Raw genomic sequence first — 26,893 nt, 5'->3', positions numbered from 1 at the left:
GATGGCTGGTCTTTGTAAATGGCTTTGAAACCACTTTATGCATTTGCTAAGTGCCAAAAGGTCATAACATATAGTAATGACAAGAAAAAGAAGATGCTACAATGAAAATATGGTCAAGCCACCACATGCAAATGTGGAAAAATAAAACATGATACAAATTTCCTTCCTTCCTAGTACCAAGGAAAATGCATCTTGATGAAGAAGGAGCGAGATACTTTAAAAGGTAAATGAAACAGAACCGACATTTTCTCAGCCAAGCAATGTAGCGGATAAGGTCTCTACAAGCAGTTGATGTACATGTCGTGAATGGTACATCTCCAGCTCAGTAAGGGGGGCAGAGATAGGGCCGAGTCCACAGTGTGAGGTGGTTCCAGGGTGTGAGGGGGGCCCAGACAGTCAGGCCGTCACACCCATCACGTGTCCGTTGACTCCAGAATGCTGGTGCTGTGGACTAGTGACCAGTAGTGCTCCACGTTGTGCTTCTTGAACTGCTCTCGGGCCACGGACTCTGTCGGGCACATCTTGAAGTAGAGGTCACTAAAGTTGCGCTGCTTGACCATGCCGGACCACACCAGCTGGCAGTGGTTGGATTTCTGCTCAGACTCATCACCAGAGTCTTCATCTGTAGTGGTGGAGAAGGGGGGATGGGAAGGAGGAGGGGAACAGTAGATTGCAAGAATTGACGAGGTCAATGCTATTTCGATCATGATATGTAATAGCGCGCTTTACATCTGTGACGAAAAAGCTAAGACAACGCTAATACCGCAAAAACAAGCCCCCCTCGACATGTCTTTTTGGTGATAATTTAAAAATGCAAATTTCCTTTCTGGTAAAATTTCATTACTTTTTTTCTTTTACATCTTGCCTGCATTTTGAAATCCTATTCACAAAAATCGGGGTATACTTGCCGAGATATAGCACATTTTCACGATCAATGTTACTGAAAATGGTAGTTTCCAGTCACTTTTGTATGTACAAGCTTGGGGGGGGGGGGGGGGGGGGTGTCAATAACTCAGACTAGGCTTACCTTCATCCTTGTTGGTTTTGTCCTCTCCCCATTTGATTCTGTGTAGCATTAGCCGCTTGAACTTCTTCTGCTGTTTGGGACCTGCAAGGAGTGAGACATCACACCAACCATACTTGTTACGAGGGGGTTACCTTATCTTGCAATGTAAGCATCCTGGAGTGCATTTACTTCCAATTCAGTGGGAATTACACCAATAGACCATTCCTCTAACTTCATGGACATATCTTTTCCTAGAGCCCAGCAATAAACCATTCTATTCACCTGCTCCATTCAATTAATTTTCTTTATAGGCAGGAATTCACTGAACATTCCTAAATTGTTGCCAGGTAGGAAAGCCTCTAAGTTTTGCGGTTGTTACGATAAACAATTTCTTGTGAACAATGCATGCATAAAATTTGATTACACACACACACACACACACACACACACACACACACACACACACACACAAAGTCTATTTTAGCTTACACAGTGAGTCTAAGTCCATGGTGGTCCATCAGACTCACATCTGGAATTCAAATGCAATGTTATGATCACATACTTCACAGTCATCAATAATTGATATACAGTCAACCGCTGTTAAGTTGAAACCACAGGGACCCGAGAAAATCATTCATGTTATGTGAATTTCGATTAACACGATAGAAAATTAACGCAAGTTTATACCCATATTGGAAGAATGTTTCTTTTTTACACCTTGGCAAATCTTTCAACTTAGGCGAAGTCCTGTTTACCTTTGGGAACAGTGATTTAAAAAATGTGCAAGATATCACATTTGATGCATATGTGTAGATCTGTTGTATCACAAAACATCCTACCATATAACATTTTTGCAATAAAGCTTAAAATATTAGGAGATATCAGTACTTTTCTCATTAAGCCATAACTGTAGACGGTTTGGTCTGGCAACATTTTTATTATAACCATTGTTCACATTTTGTGTCTTTAACAATACTTAACATCGATTATACGGATTCACATTTTTACAGTGGTTGTTTCTATCCCAAACTCACATTTTGGAACTATTTTAGAGCACTAATGCTGGGTTTTTGTTTCATCTGCAAATGGTAAATTGTGCCTTTAACCCTAACTAGGCCGGGCTATTTAGGTAGTTGATAGAGCCGGGGGGGGGGGGGCCTCCCAGGCCCCCCCTCCAGATCTCGGCCGTCGACGGCGCGATCGCGACGAAAATTGGCACACACACATTGCCTATGTTGTAATCTAAAATACCATGAAGTTAATTTTTCAAAAAATCATCATTTATGCTATATTATGCTAATTTATGCATGATGATGCATAAAATCAGACTATTTGGTATAAATCACAAAATAAAGCTCAAAACAGGCACATTTTTTGTGTAAATATTCTTTTTAGTGTCCTTAGCAAATGTAATAAAAAAAAATTATTTTATTGTTTTTTTGAATTTCTTATGTATTTCTTTGTTTTTTCGACTTTATGTTTTTCATTGTTTTTTCGATGAAATTTGTCCGCGACATCGCTCCGAACAAGAAAATACGTTATTCATTGATTTTAATCGATAAAACACCGAAATAATCATGCTTTTATGAAATTTGCCTGTAAGCACAGTTTGCATTGAAATTGTACGCGAATTAACGTTTTTGAGCAATTTTTGGTCTGACATGCATGTACGTATTTATGCGTAACTTCGGAACCAGCGTGCCCGGGCGCCGCAAATTTGGTGTCAAAAGATGCGGGAGACTCGAAAGAAAAAAAGTCATGAAACGTCACGGCGATAGCTTTTTGCGATTGCGATACATCGCGCGGAACGTCGAGGGGGGGGGGGCCTCGGAGGCCCCCCCCCCCCCCCCCCCTCCCCCCACCCGGCCTAGTTAGGGTTAAGTGATATTGACTGTATATTATCACTTCTCCTTGATAGGAATAACAACAATGCCCGTCTATGAAGAGCAATGCCAGTCTATGAAGAGACACACACACAAAAAAAACCTTAACTTACCGCCCTCTACGACCACAACATTCATGTCCTTGTGGACAACAGCAATGCCCGTCATTTGAAGCTGCTTTGCGTTGGCCTCCACCTTGAAGCGTTTGGCTAGGTTGTTGAGGTTCAGGACACGGTAGACGTTGACGTGAACTTCGTGAGATGTGTCCTCTCGGATCTTCCGCTCTTTCTTCTCGCGTCGCTGCTCTGCGGTGAGCTTCCTGGCGGCATTCGTCTCCTCATGGTTCCTATGGAAACACAATAATGGAATAGAAACCTGTTTTTTTCGGTAGCTTTTCACTGGCGAACAAAGTAAATCACAGGTCATTCCTAATCTAGAGTCTTGTGACACAGGGAAATATCTGATACAGGGAAGTCCCTGTATAACAAGCTTGTTTACAGCAGAATAATACTTTTAATGAGGTAAATTTGGCAGCCGTGATTTACCACTTACCGTATTTAGCTGGTGACTTTTTTAGTATGTTTACTATGAGGTACCAGTAATACTAATGTAAAATTGGCAGTCCTGGCAACCTCATTATAGCAGACTTCCCTGAATAAAACTTTGAATATTTATGAAGACAAATCTATTGCTTAGGAATGAATGCAATTAAGTCACAGATATTACTTTTATCCAGTAATCATTGTTACTGTCAATTTGCTACAAGTGTGCCAAATATTATCTACGACTACATCAATTTCCTTTCCCTGTCTTCCATTATGAATGCATATAACATAACCACTTGTGCCTGCATGGAAGGCTATCATACTTTGCCAGAAGCATAAAAGATGTTTTGAAACCAATTTTATGACAATGCCCAATGCCATGGAACCAATCTGCATGCTTATCAACATACCATGTATCTATTCCACCTTGCTCTGCTGCAAGGAGCATGCAAGTGATACATAAAATAAGTCATCAAGTCCAGACAACAGGGACGACAACATGGCAAATACGTTGTAAATACAGTATTCTGAGTGCTGACAAGTCACATTTTAAAAGAAATAATACTTTTACCTTTCCTGAAATATGCTTGTGTAATATTATTTGAAAAAAACAAACAGTATTTTCCATGAAACCTGCAGTATTCTTGGCAAAAAAAAACCAACAGTACAAAATACTGCAAAAGAATAAAGGAACAATTGGCATCTCAGCAACAGCATGCAGGTGGATATTGTGTACTAATCTAGATCCTCCAACCTCTGTCGCTTTTCCATCTGTGCTCTGACGTGGGCTTCCACCTTGGTGGGATCCTGGATTGCCTCTGTTCCCAAGACCCTCATCAAATTGGCCATGCGAACTGTGAAACAAAATAGACTACTTGTTAACATATACACGTTGGAATGTCGCTCCATTTATTTCCAGGTATAGTTAGCTGACAAGAAAGGCACAGTTCAGTGGAATAGCCACTCCATAATCATATCTTTGACTCTCTAAGAGTTGTTGTTTTCCCTTTTGCTTCTTTTTTTTCTTTATATGAGCAACAGGCCCCTTACTATTAAATCAATGATGTGAGAGTCAGGCTATGACTGCATCTTTAAGAGATTCATCACATCATGCTCTCTACCCTATGTACCAATGACCAAGAATCAATTGTAGGTAAATCTAACCATGGCACAAAACACCAATCATGTGTCAAACAAAATCTTTCAATGTTATTTTCATGCCTGGTCTAACTGAAATTGTACCACATCTCATCATCTTCATCACAATTACATTAATCACTACCACCATCAGGCATACTATCATCACCATAATACACAACCACCTGGTCATCACTATCATCATTACTTATCATCAGCTCAACCACTACTACCACCTCTAACACTCTTACCACCACCACCACCACCACCACCATCACCACCACCACCACAACAACCACTACCAGTCACACGATGGATACCTTTTGGCTCCGGTGGTGGCTCCAGCCCCATCCGAATCTTCTCCTGCATCTCCTTCAGGGTCTCCCTCCTCTTCTGCCTCCGCAGCTTCTTCCGCTCCTTCTTGGTCAGAAAGATGGGCATCTCTACATCCTCTATCACCCCACCTGGATGGAGGATGGCAGAGAAGGGAGGAGGAACATTTGAGATGATCGTCAAGAAGAGATTCAAAACTGTTCACATCTTTACATGGAATGGTGTCCTGGTTGAGAAATCCTTAACTACTCATTCTCATGGACTGTATAACAATCAAGGCTGGTACACTGTACATGTAATCATAGTTTCCTCTATTCATATATGTATCAAGTCCCCACTTCATCCTGCTCTTTATGAATGATGAAAAGGAATGTTAATGTGCTGACAAATCAGCACAGACAAATGTATTTCAGCAAGGTCTTATTTCATACAAAAAAACAATGGCACCACATAATCATTGCTATATCCTGCATAAGAGCTGGACCACACATAATCAGGTGCAAACTTTTAAACTGCTGCTGTGAAAAATGCAGTTATTGTATTTCCAAATACTGTACAATTTTGTAATTGCTCACACTTTTAAGAAACAGGTTTTTGGATCCATGTACCATAAGTACATCAAGTAGAATATATGCCATCAATCATGCTAAATTAGCAATTGTGAAAGAGTGCGAGAAATCTCTTTTGAGGTCTTTTTTTGGTTGTTTTGTTTTGTTTTGTTTTTATTGCTGGTGAAAGCTGGCCTGCAGAGCAGACAGTATGTAGAGAAGAATGACATGCATTGTGTGATACAATTACCAGCTACATGAACTAGCACATTGTGGTAGAAAGTATGCTAAAGAAAGAAGACTAGCCTGTCTCACTCATTCATAGCTGCCTTAAAGTCTCTCTCACTGATTCTTAAAGACTGAAAACCTCTAAGAATACTATGCACTGTACACATGCCATCTGTTTTCATACAATCATCAATGATTTGATGACAACCAATCTACACTTTGACAGCAATGAATCTACCAGACCTGGAGCTTCCATCTGGATGGGGTGCTCCACAAGGTTAGTGATGCCGGTGTACTTGTCTGCAGAGCGGCCGTCGCTCGTCTGCGGCACCTCCCGGTTGACGTCAGAGTACGACTCGTTTGGAAGAATGAATCCATCCCACCATTCCACCACAGGGATCTCATTCTCTCTCTACATAGGAATGACAATTTGCGACATCCATACTTAAACACAGGTATAATGGCAGTAACACAACACCCACTACAAATAACCTTAAACACAGCGCCAAAATTTGAAGAGGACTCTACATGCAAACTATTTATTCCATGCTGGATTTTGGGTGTCTGTTTGTTGTTGTTCGATTTTTTTTTCTTCTTTTTGGTAATTTCCATGCAACATTACCCACTAAAATCTAATTCACATCTAATTGCAGTCTTACTGATTATAACAGAGATATCAGAGCAAGAATATGCTAAAATCCTGATCACCTTGTTTAGTATCAATACCACAGTGTGTGATGTATTACGTACCCTACATGAAGTTACAACATTGACATTCATGCTTAACAAATGCAGAGCACACATACTAGCATCATACCAGATAAGCAACTAAGCATTGGTGTAATCTAAACATGGTACCACCTAAATAGATATCCCATTTTAAAATATATAACCCATTCGACCACATAGTCATTGAAGCAATGCCCTGAGTGCCTTTAGCAGGCATGGCAATTTGTTTTATTCACCCCACAGCCAATACCACTTGCCCCAGGAAAGTGGGCAAGTGGGTCTCTAGCAGCCTGCATAAGCACACATGCACACACACACACACACACACATAAAACCATTTATAGAGATATAAGAACATATACCATCACTAACGAAAAAGGGAAGATCAATCTGATGGAGTAGATAGGTATGATATAAACAGGTATGTATTTCATCCCCAAACTCACCAGTTCTCTCTTTGGTTGGATGAGAGCTAACTTTGTGGCAGATGTGATTCCTGTCTTCTTCGCTGCTTGGGCAATTTCATTCTGTAACCTTTCCAATTGGGACTAGACAGAGGAACATAAAGAAAAACTAAAGTATAGAACTAAAAAAAAATGTATACTTGTTTGAATTTCAATAAATATAAGGAGCAGGAGCATAGTAAAGTATACTTCTTTAATAAAAAAAAATGACAGAAAAGGATATTGATTAAGTGGAAAAGTTTTGTAACCAGTTGAATTGTCAGCATATCAGGATATGATTAGTGATGTACAATGGTGCTTTATGTGGTGTTCATTAGGGAAATAAACATGCTGATCTCAATTTAGTACCTTTGATAAATGTAGTAAAATTCTGGTTCTATTCATGGCCAAATCAATAACCCTCTAACAAGGAACTACAATGCAAAGAAAAAGTGCACGCTAGCAAACTCTGGAAAAAAAAAAAATGTCAGTAAATGTAATACAGCACCAATAAAAACTTTAGCAATGCATAGCAGTTACATGGGAAAAATCTTGTATTACATATGGTTATCATAGCACTACTTGCAACTTCACTGTAAAGAGTCATATGTTAAATGCTTCTAAGGAATATCTTTCCAAAAAGAGCTAATTGATAGACTACATCCGCATGGCACTTACTATGCCAGAGTTATCCCCATACGACGATCATCAGTTATTTTGCTTATAAAATCAAAAGCAAGTTTCTCCCCCTCAATAAAAACTCTTTCCACACCTTTGCCCGTATTCTCTGTGCAATCTGTTCAAATTTGCCCTTATCGTGAAACTTGAACACTTTTCGGCCACCCCTTGCAAGGCCTGGGGCCAGACGAGGGTCAAAAAACTTGCTGGAATCCGAGGCGAGGTCCTGGGGTTTCTCCTGCTGATTTGCCTTGAATTCTTCTCTCCTCTTGGCACGGATGTTGGCCTACAATATAAGAAAGTTAATCCATGTGAATTCAAGTCCTCTTGCTCTATGTATGTAGCTACATCTGATCCTTAAGGGTATCTTATTCCTCAAGAAAACAGATAAAGAATTTACACTCTCTGGAACTGCTGTGGTACGAATTACACAGACACAATGACAGAAATAAAAACATTTGACACACTCTACCGTATGTCCCCAAATTAATTACAACATGGGACCCTCCGCAATGATATCTTTAAAGATATTGAATCAATCTAAACACAATTCAGGGTATGAAACTATAACTCATTGCCCACATCTTACAGAAAACCCCTTTCGATTTGCTTCAGTGGTCAAAGAGAAATGAGGAATTTTGTAGAGGATGTCAGGAATCTCTTCCCTCAAAGTTCTGTCTATTGTATTCACACACAAGATTATCGAAGTGCTAAACTTGGAAGAATCAAACTCATGACATGCTTTACAACAATCCACATTTCTCTGTGACAGCTTAACCAAATTGAATGGGGTTTTCTGCAAAATAGAGCTAAAATGTTATGTTTTAAGACCCTGAAGTAGCATTTAGACAATTTAATCATGTTGGGTGTTATCAATGCAAAAATCTGATTGTAATTTTTTTGGGGGACATACACCATGTGTACTGTATAGCCGTCTACAGTAGTTCTCGAACCCTTTCACAGTTTATAATAGAAAGATATCCATTATTCCTCGATATCCAGATATTGGCATATATGTATGCCATTCTGTCATGTGCTTCACTACCATAAGTATAAAAATAAAGCAACATTGTGAACTTAGAATGCACATGGTCAACATACAACACAAGTTTTATTTGAGTCATAGACATTTGAGCAATATGCGGCAATCCAATAGCATACACGAATGTACTATGTATACTGAAGACTGAATGTTTTTATGATATTGCCAACACATACGCATTTTGAGACTGCAGACCCAAGGATAAACATTTCATTCGCATCATCGAGCTACTGAGGTCATGTGTAAAATACTCAGATCACTCACCTTTATTGTGGGTCTGTGCTGGGGAAGCTGGATTACACGTCCTGAAGTATCAATTGTCCTCCCTTGCTCATCAAGAATCAAGGGAGCAGGTCTGAGGAAAGCAATTAGGCGACACTTCATCAGAATCTGTGATTTTTGTTGGATTCTTTTCATTGACAAATACCGGGAAGGGAAGCCATCCATTTGGTCACACACTTAAAACAGAAAAGCGCATTTTGACAAACCAGTAACCACAGACATGTGTATTTCCTCTTCACAAATAACTCTTATCAATATGTTACCTAGCTCTCTTGAATTATGCAATTTGTAAACACATAAAATATCCTAATATGAACACCATTAACTAATTAGAAGTCTAGTGAGAAAATGGAAATGAATTAACTATGCTAATCCAAGAGAGGATATGAAGGTGGAATGCAATTCCATTCACCCATGACTCAGTTATATTCCACTGCAGTTTTAGAATGGAGACTTACAGTTTTGTACAGTATATCTTTTCTTGAACATGGAATGACAAAGCTTATTATCAGGGGCACCGTGGCATAGTGGATAAGACTCCCAACTCCCAATCAGATTACCCGAGTTTGATTCCCGCCCAGTGCTTACATGTATGTCATTGGACAAGATATTTTTACCCACCACATCCCTCTCGACCCAAGTGTATAAATGGGTACCTGGCAATGATAGAGTAATGATAAGGCCAAAAAAAAAAAATGGTTTGTTTGCCCTTCGCAACCGACCGAAAATCGGGGAAATTTCGGGTCAGGTTTTTGTTGTTGTTGTTGTTGTTTTTCGCTCTTTCAAGTTTTTTTTTTCCCACAAATTTCATCTTCTGCAAATTTGTGAACGGTTTTAAACCCAAAATTATCCATTTTAAGCTAAAGAAAGAATGAAAAAAAAAGTCTAAAAATGTTTTTTCATCTCATTGACCCATCGTAATCGTGTTCGGGCCGCGCGGGCCGCAGGCTACGTTTTGTAGCATGCATTGCATGCTAGCTACCTTTTTGGCTCACGTGCATAGGTAGTGCGCTAGCTAGCTACAGCTGTAGCTACCGTACCGGCCGCTGCGAAGCACAGCGTGACTGCCAAGATGGCTACTTTTGCAGCATCCATTACCAGCTGTCATGACACCAAAACTGATTGGAGTTCAGTTGCCAGCATCTCACTGGAAGGTAGTTTTTTTGGAGCTGATTTAACAAAGGCTGCGTTTATCATCTTTCCCCTGTTTGAAACGGCTTTCAAAAGCCGTTTCCAAAGCCCTTTAGAAATGGCTTCCAAAATAGTTGCGTTTATCAACTCATCACGAACACGAAAACTGGCCTTGTCACTTCGGAGCTGCATTGCGTAATTTGACTTAGAGGAGAAGGGGTCATATACTGTAACCGCAGTACAAAGCCGTTTCAAAACAGCTTTGCGTTTATCTTGCTTCAAAGGGCTTCTAGAAACAGGTTTCTGGAAACCTGTTTTGAAAACCTGTTTCTGAAGCACAAATTTGTGGCTTTCGAAAAGGCTTTCCGAACCCCATAATCAAAACAGCTTTGCATTTATCAACTCATAAAAATTCCTTGACAGCCGATTGAAAAACCTGTTTCTGCCGAGAAAAAGAGTTGATAAACGCACCCAAAGATGAACGTTATAAGTGTTTGTCAGTGAGTGTTTCTGCCTCGCCTACTGGGCCCTGGCAAGACGTAAATTTGAATGAATCCCTTGGAGTTTTGAGTGCATTAATTTTGCGCCACATCCTGTACAAAGTTGAACGAGAACTCAAAGTATTGCCAGAAGGATGAGTGTATTACGAGATGCCCTGCCAAAGTTCAAAATTACATGGGTAAAAAGGTATTTATAAAAACAAAACAAACAAAAAAATGACCTACCGACCCTCTTGGGTTTTGACAATTAAGGGCAAACAAACAATTTTTTTTTTTTGGGCCTAATGGCAGAGCCCTCTGGTAGAGCAATGGCAACACTGAAGAGGCTACCCTGGATAAAGAAGACCTTATCATTCTCCTCTCTGTAAACTCTACACTCTAAATTCTGACACAATCAAAAAGCTTCAATACCAGGAGAGAATAAATCTCTCCTACATTCTTGTACCCGTCATGTAAGAATCTTACTTAGTGAGAATCGTAGGGGCGGGTTTGGGTTCCTCTGGTTCCTGCTTGGGAGGGGGCGGTTTCGGTACTGGTGGCATCTGTGGCAGCACAGGCATGGGTGGCAGCTTCAGGCCGCCTAACCCGGCGTTCATCATGGTGGCCTGGATACGGGCTTGAATCTCTGCTGCCTTTTTTGCCTTCTCCAGCGCATCATTCCTCAGGGCCTCTGGTTGGGTGGTTGGGAGGCTGGGTTTGGGAAGCTGGAAAGTGAGGAACATGGAATTTTTTATTCACAAAGATCTTCTTACCTAAAATGTATATGCCCTGCACTGTTGGACGATACGCATGATGCATTGTAAAACTATGACAAATATATCAGATACCTTAAACTCTATTTTTGATATTGTCTTCTATATCCAAATACTTGTAAAAACAGATATTACCTTAATCAGTGTACATTGGAAAGACTGGAGTAACTGAAATACATGTGTAATCTACCAAGATTTTGCAATTTGACAGTTGCAACCTATAAAGTAACAAACTATACAACTATGACACGGCTAGGGGAAAACTGTTTAAAGCACCTTGACACCATTTTCTTCATCCCCAGGTAGGTGTGAGAGTTTGGCTCTCTTCTTGAAGCCATCGTAGCCGTCATCATCTTTGCTCGGTCGTTTTGATGTCCTGGCACTGATCTGATAAGTGGCGATGTCATTGAATAGTGTTTCCACAAATCTTTCTGCAGAGTCTTCAAGCAGTGGTTTGAGCATGTCTGAAAAAGCAAAGCATGGTGATACAATTCTTTTTTAATATCAAAGGAGGATCAATCAAGGACACATTTATAACAATAAATACAAGCATTTAGTGTCAGCACTGTTCATAATCATATTGAAGATTCCATTTCTCTCATAATGATCCTCATCTGGATTATGCATGGTGATACAATAAACACATCAAATTCAGTGCACTTTTTAACTAGACGATCTCCCTCATGCACGTAAAACATTGCACAAGTTTTCCGTTGATACTGACAAGTTATCTACAAACTAATATTGTCCTTCATTGCATCATGAATTTCAGATCAAATTGTCAAACTTCTTGTATTCAAGCTCTTGAAGAAATCATCATTACAGTCCACACCACAAAAATAAAAATAATGCTGCACTTTTGTGATTTTTCTTTACTAAATAGTAAATGATACTCTTTAGTCTTTTAAAAGACTCAAAGATCTAAATCTATGGTTACTACTTTTTATGGACGATGTTAATGTCAATGCCTGTGGTGTTACTCGTTAGGCCTATTAGTTTTACAGTTTCAGAGAGAGGAATGCTGTTACTGTTATCTCTCTGGTGGTGATGCCCATACCCAAATATGTTCACTTTTATAAATCATATTGTTCTGTTTTAGAAAAAAAGAAAGAAATGGATTAGGCCTACACTGTACTTGATGCATGATGAATGAAAAATATAAATTAACAATAAATTACACTCCGCATACTTTTTTTTAATGTTTTATTAAATCAAATCAGAATCACATTGTTTACACACAATTGGCAACAATTTTACACTCCGCATACTTACCAACAGTTTTTACTTTTGTCATTCTTTTCCCGATGCAGTTGACAGCAGCAATAACAACGGTTGGTTCACTTATTCCTAAAACTTTCAGGACGGATCCTTCGACAACCGGGCGCAGTTCGTCTAAATCTCTCTTTGACAAAGCCATGGCCATGTTCGTGTCGCCTGCCGCGTCGCCAGGCCAGACCTTTGACTCTACACAACAGAATAGAACTTCTTGCCAGCAGCAAACGGTATAGCTGGGACCACAATCAACAAATTTCCAAGTTACTTTTCGGATGGTTCAAAGATTACAAAATTTCGGCTAGCGGACGCACTCATAATGAATTTGCATCGTTGCTATTTGTCACTTAGACATAGACCATGATGGTAAGGCCTCTATTAAGGTTCTTTCAGAGCAACATTTTGAGACAAAGTTTGAGAGTTTCATATCTTACCATCCACCACCGCAGTCAACGTTGTCTCGCCGTGCGCGCGCGCTCACATAGAAAATCGACTGCACGCATAATTATGGCATGCAATTAATGTGTGCGAGATGTGCGCGCACGGCCGCTTTTTGCGCTCTAGATCTGATCTTCAACAACACAACACACAGTGCACTACGTAAAGGCAGCAACAAGTGCCAATAACAGATTTCACACTGTTGTGAACCACCAGCCGCCGGATTTTGTGGACTTCTCCTAGACCCTCCTCTCGTCTAGCTCTCTTCTAAGGAAGTGTTACAGTGTTAACATAGAGCTCCATTGCTGTGTTGTACTGTTGGTGGTGAGCTGCTGTGAGCTGTGTTCGTGGTGTTTGGTCTTGATCTTGCATATTGAGTGTTCCGAAGTAAGTGGAAAATTATTTTTGAGAGTTTGATTCAGCGGGGGATGTAAATTTACTCAATTTGCACAGAAGTTAGAACTTTTAGCAAAGTTTCACTTCAGAAGTTTTATGTTTGTAAACTAGACTTCTGACATTGCTGTGGCAAAATTGTGTTTTTTCATATTTTGGTTTGGAGTGGATAAACATTTGTAACATTTGATTGATGTTTAAGTAAATTTCCTGTAAAACTATCCAAAGTACTTCTTCTGTTCTGTTTGAGGCGTTGAGGTAAAAGAAATTGAGGCTAGTGTATCCTTGCTTTGGGGTATTTATGTGCAAACGTTTGTCAATGTCATTATATAGATCTAGGTTGACAGACAGACATTTTTATTAATGTTGTCGATTATCTTGAGTGAGGAGATGTGTGGTAATCAGCATTTTCTTTTAGTTTTACCTAACACTTAACAGCCTCTTCTACTCACTTCTAGCATCTACTAGTAGGCAGGGAGGCAGCAGTGCGACGTGGGAGAGAGGTCTCTTTCTTGTCTGTCACCTTGGCTCCCTTTTCCACTACATCAGTCCGGGAAACCTGCTCCGCTCATGAGGGGTGCTCTTCCTCATAGGGTGCGTTCGAGCGCTCTAAAGCGAACCAAAGCGAACTGAACCAAAGCGTACTGTACCGAACTGTGCCAGATTTGAAGCGTTCAAGCGCTGTGTCAAGAAAGCGTATCTCACGAGTTATTTTCAGAAAAGGTCATGCATTTTTGTAGCAAGAATGTCATCCACCTGGCGCTTGCTACTTATTTTGAAGATGTCCCGAACAAAGAGAATGATGTCTTTGCATTGTGACGTATGCCCATGATACGCGCATGCTTTACAGAGAACTTTTGGTACGCTTTTGGTACGCTTTTGGAGCACATCGGGAAGTGGTCCACTTTTGGCTCAGTACAGTACGGTACGGTACACTTTAGGAGCGTTCGAGCGCTCCTCTGGCGCGGGTACGGTACGGTACAGTTCCCTTTAGGAGAGTGCTCAAACGCATCCATAGTCATAAGGACCCCTGTGACTCATGCTCATGAGGCCCCCGCTTCACTTCTCATCAATCTCACATCTGACAGGATTAAATGAGCACAACTTCGCACGTTGATTTTTTGTTATACACACATGTCCACTCTCCATGATAAAAAGAAGAAAAAATTCTGTCAGCACTTTTTGACAGAAATCAAGTTTTAATCAGCCGATGTGCAGACAGTGCGCAAGCATTGCAGTAAAATACCATGTACAGAGCGAAATCTCTTCACAAACTCACTCTGAAAATCCCACAGTTTTGCTTGGCTTGCGTGCTGTCTGCGCTGGATGCAGTGGGATGCTACAATTTGTAGCACGAAAGGCGCCCAAAGGCTAGTGGACAGCAAAATTCAGGAAGAAAGTGAACCCGTAATACCTGCAAAGTTTACATTAGTTTGCTGACAATTATTCAAGTACCCACCTACACCATCAGTGTGGAATAGTAATTTTGAATACAAGATTAGGCTACTCGTGGTTTACTTATTCTCTTTACAAATCTTTGTAAAATGATGTCAGACTTCAGCTTCATGGGGCTAGTTTGTTCGTGGAGAGGTGAGAGCCACAGAAAAAAAGCACCGAAAATTTAAAGTCGGATCAGGCCAATAGATGCAGCAGCCCTGCATTGAGCAAACCCGCTGGCGCCCATGTTTTGATGCGTTGCCACACATCGGTTGATTAAAACTTGATTTCTGTCAAACAGAGTGGACAGAATTTTTTCTTCTTCTCTTCATGGAGAGTGGACATGTGTGTGTAACAAAAAATCACTGTGCGAAGTTGCGCCAATTTATATGTCAGATGTGAGATGGATGAGAAGTGAACCGGGGACCTCGTGACCAGCTTGCCTTGGGGTCCTGATGAGTATGGCTGGGGTGCTCATGAGGCTGAGGGATCCATATGAGCGGGAGCACCCCTCATGAGCGGGTTTCCCGGACTGACATGTACAGTTGTGTAGTAAATACAGCTGTGATGTAGGCTTCCAAACATTGTTATGATTGCTTGGAGGAGGGGGTATGTTATCAGTACCCTTAGTCACATACCATGTTAGATGTGAAATCACACTCACAGGAGCAGGTGACTCACCAGTAGCTGTGGTGTGGTAACACTGGCAAAACATTGCAAAGTTTGATTCAAGTCCTCTGAGTTTTGCCAGTGTGACCGAAAGCTTCCCCAAAACTTCTTTCGAAAATTCCCACTCAAACTGGTTAGAGAAATTTTCTGCATCCTGCAAATCTTCTCAAAGTGTGTGCAGCTTCAATGCTTGTGGCTGAAACTTTGTGAAAATTTTTCCCATGACCAGCCTAAATTGTATTTGTGGTGCCGTTGCAGCTCACGCTAATTGGGCTCTATGTGTGCACTCCAATCATTAGTTGTCAGACGTGTGCAATTTCTTCTTTGTTGAGCATGCACACCAGTCACCCTAACTTGGAGAACTAAAGCTTCAAGAAGTTTGGCTGCCAGTGTGAACAGACAAGCAAACTTCACAAAAAGTTCTTAAAGTTAAACTCAGAGAACTTTTGCCATTGTTACTGTGGCTGTTGAGGTTCTGTTATCAAGTGAATAGAATCCAAGAGTAGAATTTGTGCTTGAGCCAAAAGCAAACGGGCCATCCACAACTTGTACGGACATACCATGTAGATCTGGAGATGTAATGACCTACTAATAGGATGCCAAAGTTGAATCGATAAATGCTAATTTAAATGTTAGTGTGCAGAATCAAATTCTCACACGTTTTGAACAACTTCCCCACTTTTAATATGTCTTGTCAGCAGATCATCTACATTTTACAATCCTACTTGTAGGGTTGAGAATGACATTTCTGTCATAAACATTGCTGGATACATATCAAATGACATATGGTACTTCTCCCTCATTAGACCATACTCTACATGTGCGAAGGCACACAGTCTGTTGAAATTACTGTGAATTGACAGGGTACAATGTATGTTTATTTATACATTATGTTCATATTTCCCTGTTTTACCACCCGTTTCTCTACAGGACAAAGAGTCAAGATGGATATGGTAGGGAAGGCTATGTTCTCTCAGCAGGTCAGCAAGCTAAAGGAAGACTTTGGCTTCAAGGATGAGGAGGAAAAAGAAGAGAGTAACTATGACCCAGTGAAGGCAGCAGAGGAAGAGGCCAAGGATGCAGAACTGAGGTAATAGATGAGTTAACTTTTTTTTTCAGGGGCTTTAGGAAGAGCAAATAATGAGAAATTGACTACACTGTACATTGGACTCCCATTATAACGAATGAGACCAGCTGTTTTCTTTTGTTATATAATATCGAAATTTCGTTATGACCGAACAGTTGAACAATAGAAATACATAGAGCGGATAATGCTGCAGTCTGAATTTCATTATTATAACCGTGTTCGTTATAACAGGAGTGCACAGTACATGTATGTGTTATCATGACACTGTACACTATTTGATGACCTTGTGACTTCGTCTTTCTTTCTTTTTTAATTTAAGGTTTTTGCCCGCATCAATATCATTTTAACGCAAATGGAAAGCTATTCATTTACTCTAACCCTTGATATGGCCAGGCACGTACCCTATCCTCTTTCATCAACATCACTAGGCCAACCAAACTTTACCTCATTGTAAACTTAAAGTCCATCAAAGTGTAGTGTGTCTCAAACCAAAGAAAGGTCATGGTCAAACAACAGGGATTAGGGGGATTAGATAATCTCTATTCATTGACAATTGTGTTTAGACATCTGTGCTGATCTGCAACGAAAGCACTCTAGTATGTGTGCCAATCAGTTGAACAAGGCACAGTTAGAGTTTAAGTGTACCAAAACCCTGGAAACCGAATATGTGGACAGATAGAATACACAAAAGACTGCCATAATTCATCTGTGATAGCCCCTGAAATTAGAAAAAAAAAAAACTCAATAAATCAGATCCTTTCTGTATAACAATGTAGCACTTGTGCTCGGCGCGTTTAAGTTCTGCTTCGTAAGCGCCAGTACTGATGTGTGTGAGTTCTAGTTATGCGTGTATGTTTTGTGCAAATAATATCGAGATTCCACGTTGCAGTAAGTGAGGTATCAATTGAAGCAAATACACACATGCATATTACTATCGTTCAAGACATCTGATTTGGAGAAAAAAAAAAGTATAGATAGTGAAAGAATTGAGTGATCGACTAGTCTATTTCAAGCGGGTTTTGTTTTTGTATACAAATTTACTCTGTAAAATTTACATTTAAATCCCAATAAATAAAATCAGAGAGACAAAAATTCTAATATTTTGCAGAGGGCATGTCTCAAGTATATTCTACAAAATAGCAAACATAATACTGTAAAAGTGGATATTTTCGCGTGACTAATTTTTCGTGCTTGGCCGGGCAAGAAGAGTTTCACATGTTTTTAATTCCGCGGAATCAAGACATCACGCACAGGAACATATATATGGCAAGCAAAGATATTTGCGTGCTTTTATTTTCGCGCTAGTTTTTGGATGCGTGAAATGTGTGAATATTTCAACACCGCGAAAATTTCCACTTTTACAGTACTCGGGGTGTTGGTACACTTAACCCATTGAGGACAGACTGATTTTGCTACAACACGCATTTCCCATAGACACTTGTCCGAGCATACTCAGAACTCGTCCTCAACGGGTTAAATCAAGTCTTGCATCTTCCTATCATTGTGTAGAGCCAAGAGGAAAGAAGAGCACGGCAAGAGACAGGCAGAGAGAGCAGCCAACCGTAACAAGATCCGGGAAAAGTACGGCCTCAAGGAGAACAAGCGAGACCAGAATCTGATCAATCAGCAGGAAAAGACGTCACTCTCCTCACAAAACAGCTCGGGTTCACTACCAAAGAGGTCTCCCTCTGAGGAGAAAAAGGATGAGAAATGTAGCGTCATGTGAGCACACCACATGCAAACTGCTTGATTGGACCTCAAGGTGGACTCTTGAAAGGCGGGTGATGAATTCTGTCCACCCTGGGCATGATGAGGGATCATTGTCTGCATTCCAATAAGGTGCCTTATTCTGGAGAATGATTCATTACAAGCTTCCGACATGATTAATAGTGCCTTGAGCTGCCTTGATGTGCTGCTGTAATTTGTTTTTTTATGTGTTGTTCAATGCTATCGTGGAATAATCCACAAAACAGGCGGACTATTTTATGGCATATGGTTAATTTTGTCCACCCTGAACATAATGAGGGATCACATTCTAATAAGGTGCCTTATTCTTGAAAGTGATTTCTTCTAAGCGTCCAGTGTGATATTCATTGATTTGAGCTGCCTTGATTTGCTACTGTGATTTTTTATTTTTTTATTATTTTTTTTAATGTGTTGTCCAATGCTATCCTGGAATAATCCATGAAATGAGAATGATATCAAAATATCCTCATTCAAATGAGGTACATTGCAAATTATTTCATACAGGGTATAATGCTGTAGTAACCGTGCAAGTTTGTGATCAAGTACTTTAGTCTCTTAAGCTTTCTCTGCTCTGAATTCTATCACAATTGGGGGGAAAAAAGAAAAGACTGCAAGAAATTGTGTTCAAAATATGAAAAATAATAGTGCTTGCAAATTTTATGCAAAACAGTGGAACATTTGAGGAAGTCAGTATTTATATGCAAATCTATGTAGCCTTAAATAATGATAATAGCTTGTAGTCATTTTCTACAGGGACTTCTAGTTTTTACTATCAATTTTGTGAGCATTTTAAGTGAATCATTTCAAGATGATATCTCATTCATTCTCTGCACATGAACAAGGATGATGACACGGCAGCCTCACCATAAGAATGCATGAGTTGGGGCTCAAGGAAGCAGAACAAAAGAAGGCATACATAGATTCTACAGTATGTCCCTCCAAAAAATTACAATCAGATTTTCGCATTGATAACACCCAGTATGATTAACTTGTCTAAATGCTACGTCAGGGTCTTAAAATAAAACGTCTTAGCTCTATTTTGCAGAAAACCCCATTCAATTTGGTTAAGCGGTCACAGAGAAATGTGGATTGTTGTGAAGTATGTCATGAGTCTGATTCTTCCAAATTTAGCACTTGGATGCTCTTGTGTGTGAACACAATAGACAGACCTTGGAGGAAAGAGATTCCCGACATGCTCTACAAAATTCCTAATTTCTCTTGACCACTGAAGCAAATCGAATGGGGTTTTGTGTAAGATGTGGGCAATGAGTTATAGTTTCGTACCCCGAAATTGTATTTGGATTGATTCACAGAGGGTCCCGTTGTAATTTTAATATTTTACAACCTATAGAAAGGTTAATATCTACCACCGGAAACAAAATTTGTGGCCGCTGTCCACGTTAGACAGGTGGCCGCTATACACAGGGTCAGGATGACGTTCCACTGTACCAGTTTGTCTATGATCCATCAAGTGCAGTTATTTCACCTGAAACAATGCTTGTTGGTTTCTTCCTGTACAATCATCAAACATTTCCAGTCACAAAGGAGTCTACAATTTTTGCTTTTCTTAGACCCCGTTTACAGTGCGAGGCTCGGCCAAGCCCCGCTTCAGTGTAGACGCGCAAAAGGCCAAATGCGAGGCCAAAATTGGCCTCGTATTTGGCCTTGCTCTGGAGGTGGTCTCGCTCGGCCACGGCCGAGCCCGGCCTTTTCTCAGTGTAAACGTAAACTGGGCCAAATGCGCGGCCAATTTTAGTCTGGTTTCCAAACCCTCTGCCTGTACTATTTCGCAGTTCAGGATATTAACCCCCTAAACGTTGAAAACTAGTATAGTTCTTCGGCAAAGGCCTTTGCCAGAACGGCGACTTCGTCGCCACGGAATTCAGTTGGCAAAGGGTCTGAAAACCAGACAATACCAAATTGCGTTTGTTTACAAGCAGAGCGCCACTACGACAAAATATTGAAAGGTTTGAATCAAAAGCGCGGCCGAGCCCAGCAGTGTAAACAGACAAAATTGCGAGGCTCGGCCGCGCAATTGAGGCCGGGCTCGGCCTCAGGCCGAGCTGCGTCCGAGCCCGGCCCCGCACTGTAAACAGGGTCAAAAAGACCTAGTATTGTCTCTTCTGTATATTGCTTTGTGAATATGACAAGTGTTCTCATATTTGTATGGTGTGAATAGTTATGTGTGTGTATGTGTAGTGTGTGTGTGTGTGTGTGTGTGTGTGTGTGTTCTTTGAAGACAAACATTCTTGGTTTTAATTGATCAAATGTAGATTGTAAAAAAATCCTAATGAAATGATATGAAGTGAATAGTAGTCTTCCATCAAGGTACAGTGTATTGTTATTTTACAGTATGTTAGTAGTAAATTAGTGTCTAGGATGTAAATGATCATTTCTAAATCTCTCATTTTTATCATCAGTTTCAGACATGTGATTAGCATTAATTACATTGTACTTCTCAAAATTGTCACTTGCCAGTTCCAGTTAAGAAGAAAAGATATCATTGTGATGTATGAGCTAGAAAGAGCTTGCAAATCACATTTGCAAACTATGCGTGAATATCTTCCAATCACATTGATGAAATTGATTCATTACCAGTGCCTTTCTTTGCATCAAACATTTTTTTGATTACCACGGTATGTCTTCATCACTGTGTGCACGTATATGGTAGATGGTGTCGCCATCAACAAGGCAGAAATATCGGTTTATCCTTCTCATCACAGTTGTATGCAAAAATTGCCATTATCAAAGCCTTTTGTGTGTGTCTCACTTTAACACATGGAAAGCAATTGACTTGCACACTCTTCATTATGCATTACCAATGTGCAACATATGAAAATGTACTGGTAAAGTATATATCATATGTGCTAAATCAAGCAGTTACTTTTTGTCAAAGTTCCATATCTTTTGTATGTATAAAAAAATCTTTATTTACTTTAAATATACATTTTCATCAACCAGGTATTAAGAATTAGTTTGTATTGGTGATGCAAAATATGTAGAAAGAAAATATTTCATTATATCGTCGGCCTTATGCCAAAAGCCCTTAACACATCTGACTTTGTACACTGTTAAGGGCCTCTTGGCATAAGGTCGACGATATACAAAGTGTACAATGCATATGTAATGGGATGCACACACAATTGTTACCAACGTGCCTTTTTATGTTTTATGCAAGTTCTGCACGTGATCATAGATGGCTGTTAAACACAAAGATGTAACAGGAACCTACCGGTACATATTTTTAGGGGTATGCTACAAGCCCAATGAACCATAATGTATGCATTATATTCTCATGGTCGGATATACAGTGTGCCCATCATTTCCAGTATAACTTCAGTGAAAACAAACATCGCACATGTACAGTAGATATGTGCGGAACCGGAGTGTGAATTGGTACAGTGTGAATGCTGTGCATGCACAAGCGTACAGTGTACGAATCTACATGGTGATACCGACGACACTGTGTTGGTGTTCAGAATCATTGATCTACTGTTCTTTTTATAGATTTATCAATAACATTTCCTGTGGCAGAAATGTTAAGATGGACCATATCTGACAGCTTCTTTTGATTTCAAAGTCAATCATACAGTACGCGCAATAGAAAACGCCCGACGAAAGTGCGTCCAAATTTCGTCCCAACGCTTTTTTCGTTGTTGATTTCGTCGGGGACGTTTTCAACGCTTTTTGCGTCCAGACTTCATGGACGGATTTTGGACGAATTCAACGAATTCAACGAAATCCCCGAACGCTTTTCCGAAGCTGTGGACGCATTCAACGCTTTCAGCGCTTTCAACGCTTTCAACCCTTTACACGCGATCACACACACACAGGAAAGTTAGCTCTAATCGCGAATTGCTAGCTCTTCTTTCGTCGAAGTTCTCTAGGTTTCCCGTCCATTTCTCTCATTTTCTCTCTTTTGCTTTCGTATCATTGTATCCCTTTCTTTTCAGAGTACAATCATACTTTAGAGAGTATTTTTTCTCATTTTTATTAAGTGATTACCGTGTTTGCCACAATTTGGGGTGAGTTTTTGTTCGAGTGTTTGTTGAGTTTTTCGATTGAACGATGTGTCGATTATCTTCGTGTGTGCGAGAATATCGTACCCACTCGTTTGTTTCCGTGTAAGTATTTTTACCGTAAAGTGTCTTCATCGTTCGTCTTCACGCATCGGGTTTTCACCCTAGTTTTCCTCATCGTAGTTTTCCACATCCATTTTTTTTTCCGGTGCAAGATACTCTGTGTATTTTCTGCTACGGTAAAATGCCATCGTCGATATTCTTTGTGTATTCATCGTAGTTTTCCACCTCCATTTCATTTTTGTGTGCAAGATGTGTAGCTAGGTCTGCGATGTCTGAATCGTTTACAGATGTGTTTTGTGAGAGTATTAACCACGATGATTTTGAGGATTTTGAGGGTTTCGCGGTGGATGAGATCGACTGGAATGATAGTGATAATGATAATGAATCTACACTATCTAGTGGTGTTGATATAAGAGCTCTTATGATGATGCAATTAGGTGTTCCATTCTATCCTTTCAGTTATCTTTCTATCACTTTCTTCTTTTGACCCTGGATGAAAAAGAAAAAACCCTATCTTGCCATGTAAAGACAGAACACATACCATCATGAAATATCATGACATTACTAAAGTAATAAAAGAAATAAGTAAGCGATGAAAATTCTTGTTTGTAAAATCATAAATCAAAGGTGATTTCATATGAACCAGCTCTTTGAAACGTATTTAATTTGCCTATTGATACTTGCTTTGCAAGTATACATTTTCTCTCCCATGGACTTTGTGTCCCCCCTTTTTTATGTGCTTTAATGATTATTCTAATTTGTTTTGTCAATATCATCATTATTGCTGTATTAATATTACCGTACTTTGATATGGTTAATTGCATTTGTTGATTGACTCTAACTTTCATTTTGTTGCCTCCTCTTGGTACTTGTACAGATCCTTTCTAGGGCTTGCTGTTTGCTCACCCCCCCCCCCCCCCCCCCTTTGCTGTTGCTATTTCACTCTTTACCTTTCTTTGTCTCTCTGTTGTTCCTTATCTTGTTTGATGTTGCCTCCATATTCATCCTTTTCCTTCAATGGTTGCCCCCTGGCCCTCACGACCATTACTAACCTTCCCCTGCCTTTTGTCTGTCCATCCTCCTGCTCTAATCCCCCTCCCTTTACCTGTTGGGCTCCTTGCCCATGACATCCTACCCTCTCCTTTTGTTTTCTTTGTTCCTTGTCCCTTGCCTGTTCTTGTTGTGTGAAGTCGCTTTACATGTGTGTGGTTGCTTTTTCTGCCTATTTGCCATTTTGCTTCTGACGAAGATTCTGCTATGATCGAAAACTTAGGTCCCTTTTGACTCTATCCTAAAAACATTCATGTACACTCCCAAAACTTGCTGGGCTAGTAATGAAAACTTCCATTATCTAGCAGGGGAGAGGGAATGCTTTCATTTTCTCAAGAGAGCTTTTGTGTGAGAGAATGCAAAACTTGATTGAGTGTTGCCAAGTTGTTTTCAAACTTCTTCATTTTATTTGATCTTAAGCATAATCACTTTCGTGAGTACATGTACAGTATTACGATTTCTTCTCCCCTGACTGTAATCGGAAAGTTTGCCATAAGGACGATCGCTAATGTGTTTGGATGTGCCGATATGCGAAACACGTGGTTCAAAAGAATGCACCATGTGCTACTTACAGTTGTACTGCCTTAAAGGTTACTGCAAGTTGAATGGATCGAATGCGCCATAGGCTTAGTTACGGTAAACAGTTTACGTTCGATGCGAATAATTATTACGTCTTTCAGGATCGAGGAATAATACACACAAAACATGCAAACAAACAAATCCACGAACGAGTGTTGATAACCAAAATTCATATGAAAAGTAATAGGCAGTTTTGATGAGCGTGAAATTTTATTGTCATGATTTTGCCGTTTAATCGGGTGGTGGCTGCATCACATAGGACATCTCAGTGAATTTGTCTAGGCATATGAGACTTTTCATATAAATCTGTGATTGCATTTTTGAGTGATTAATCAATTCCTTTTTACAGTTCGGGAACCAGAACATCAGAACATCTTTGCAATGATTCCTTTAACTCAACTCACCCGCGAGTTCTTCGATCGATATACTACACCAAATGCGCGCATTCTTTCGTCTGGCACCTGGGGTCTGGCACGCACCTGGTTTTGTGGAAATTTCCACAAAGGGAGAGGGTGGGGTTTTTCCAATCCCGCATTATACACAAGAAGACAATCTCGTCGCTTCTATCATTTTCCGTCACTCGTGTTTTCCCCTTATTCTTTGCTAATAATGAACATTTCGATTGAACTTAACGATGGTTGTTCACACGTGGTTCCTTTTGTTGTGAGGTGTAGGTATTTTCTTTTTTTATCATTCTTGGGAGGGGAAAGAAGAGTAAAAGAGGGAAAACTTATTTAAATAAACGAAGGGCACGTACGCTCAGCATCCACAGCAAGCCGTCTTTTACATCAGCATCGTTGATTATCATCACTTGCACTATCATCAGGCATCACTCGGATAATTTTGTCCTTTTTTTTTATAAACATTTAGAAACACGATCACCATCACTCGAGATAAACACGTAGCAGTGGCAGATCCAGAGGGGGCGCATGAGGCGCACGCCCCCTTTATTTATCGTGGAAAAAAAAATAGAAGTGAAACCCGGAAGTGGCACCAGAAATATTAGTTGCGCCCCTCCCCCCTCCTGTACAGAATTCCTGGATCCGCCCATGCCTGTACGAAAATAAATGTCAACAGACAAAGTATCAACAACCTCCCTGACAACTACATAAACATTACCACAGAGCACACCGAAGCGGCTGGCATCAAACACCCTTCGAAATACTGCAGCAAAGCGCGAAATCGCCGTTACGAAAATGCATGTATATATACACAGTGCGAGGCAATTGAAAGATTACCTTTAAATATTTCAGAATATGAAAGGAACAAATAAAGTGATATGAAACGAAAGAAATCGTACACCAAACGAAAGGTATAACGACCTCCAATAGGCCCTTAGCCGCAGCATATCAATAAACATGACGTATAAGCACACGGAATATGCGTGTTTCGGATTCCTCCCTTCTATATTTCTTTCCTGAACTATTCCCAATTCCCGAATAAAATAATGACTAGTTTGTTACACTGATTTCTTCTTCTGAGGTAAGGAAGTTCGTTCGTCCGAAAACAAAAGGATTGACACTCCGAAGGTTTGCTAATCGGGCAATGCCCCCCCCCCCAAAAAAAAAAAAAAAAAAAAAAACAGCCCACAAAATGCTCGTTAATCAAAACATTGGTTAATAATTTTAAAGACGATAATAATAATAATAATAAAAATAATGATAATAATAATAATAATAATAATGATAATAATGATAATAATAATATAACAATAGACAGAAATAAAACAATATATGGCCCCCTATAGCAATTACCCGCAGCATGATTACATTCTCGAATCAACAAACATGGATAGGCACAAGGAATATGCGTGTTTCGGATTCGAAATAACGCCGTAACCATCGGAATAGCGCACCCGTTTTCTTTTTTTCGGAATAATGAACACCACGGAAATGAATAAATGATTTCAAACTAAGAATCCATCGTAATTCTTGCCTTAAAGATTTTCCTCCCTTCTATATTTTATTCCTGAACTATTCCCAATGCCCGAATAAAATAATGACTAGTTTGTTACTCTGAAACATGGTGTTGTGAGTTAAGGAAGTTCGTTTATCCGAAAACGAAAGGATTGACACTCCGAAGTTTGCTATACCCATCGAACAATGGCCCGGGGAAACAAAATAATAGTAATACATTTTATTTTCACACTAGGTACGAACATCTACAAGGTGTAAGGAATTTGCGTGTTACGGAACATTTTATCACTTTCGCATCAGCGAACTTTACGTGCATTGGGTACTACAAAAATGCCTCCCCCCCCCCCCAAAAAAAAAAAATGTATATATAATTACACCAACGCTTGAGCATAACAACAAACAAGCAATCAAACAAACAAATAAACAACTTAAGATTTAATCTCATAGCTGCTTTGAATATTTCACGTTTCGTCTGCATGACTGTATATATACTTCTTTTCAGAATTATCTCTCGCTTCCCGCTTCACAACTAGGAAATAAACGATGTCAAACTACAGGTATATAAGAATTAAACTTATTGTCTTACTCTGAATATAAAATTCATTATTTCAAAAGTTCGTTTATCCTTGAATACAACAGGCTCGATACTACAGTACTCCGAAGGTTTGCTAATCCGACAATAACGCACCTATCCAATCACAAACATTCGTGCATTTTCGAATTATGAATCATAATTTGACTATCACATTTACGAACATCTATTTTTCGTGTAGGGAAGTCGCGTGTATCTGAATGTTTCATTTTCGTCCTAATGAACCTTATGGGTGCATGGGTACAACGAACATGAACCTCAAACCCCCCCCCCCCCCCCCAAAAAAAAAAATAAATAAAAAAAGAAAGAAAGAAAGAGCCAAGTCAAACTAAGAATCAGTCTGAATTAGTCGCTTTGAAAATTCCACGTACCGTCTGAATTATCTCTCTGTCCAA

The 26,893-nt window shown here is 39.8% G+C and overlaps 2 protein-coding genes across 2 annotated transcripts; one reads left to right on the top strand and one right to left on the bottom strand.

Annotated features, from left to right (window-relative positions):
• Positions 1-413: 413 nt before the first annotated feature.
• On the bottom strand, positions 414-12,810 carry LOC139722781 (U4/U6 small nuclear ribonucleoprotein Prp3-like). Its single transcript, XM_071634071.1, has 12 exons — positions 12,510-12,810; positions 11,514-11,701; positions 10,951-11,189; positions 8,837-8,927; positions 7,625-7,816; positions 6,856-6,957; positions 5,924-6,092; positions 4,892-5,035; positions 4,189-4,288; positions 3,003-3,235; positions 1,028-1,108; positions 414-622 (listed from the first exon to the last, which is right to left on the bottom strand). Exons 1-12 carry the CDS (start codon positions 12,658-12,660, stop codon positions 414-416), a joined length of 1,899 nt encoding a protein of 632 aa, XP_071490172.1. The 5' UTR covers positions 12,661-12,810.
• Positions 12,811-16,382: 3,572 nt separating this feature from the next.
• LOC139722780 (uncharacterized) lies at positions 16,383-18,342 on the top strand. The gene is made up of 2 exons (XM_071634070.1): positions 16,383-16,536; positions 18,043-18,342. Exons 1-2 carry the CDS (start codon positions 16,391-16,393, stop codon positions 18,257-18,259), a joined length of 363 nt encoding a protein of 120 aa, XP_071490171.1. The 5' UTR covers positions 16,383-16,390; the 3' UTR covers positions 18,260-18,342.
• Positions 18,343-26,893: the final 8,551 nt, after the last annotated feature.

The sequence above is a fragment of the Diadema antillarum genome, unplaced genomic scaffold (genome assembly GCF_040938485.1).
Source record: "Diadema antillarum isolate AM-2024a unplaced genomic scaffold, OU_Dant_1.0 scf00000172, whole genome shotgun sequence".
Taxonomy (NCBI): domain Eukaryota; kingdom Metazoa; phylum Echinodermata; class Echinoidea; order Diadematoida; family Diadematidae; genus Diadema; species Diadema antillarum.
This window is presented reverse-complemented; position numbering and strand designations above follow the sequence as displayed.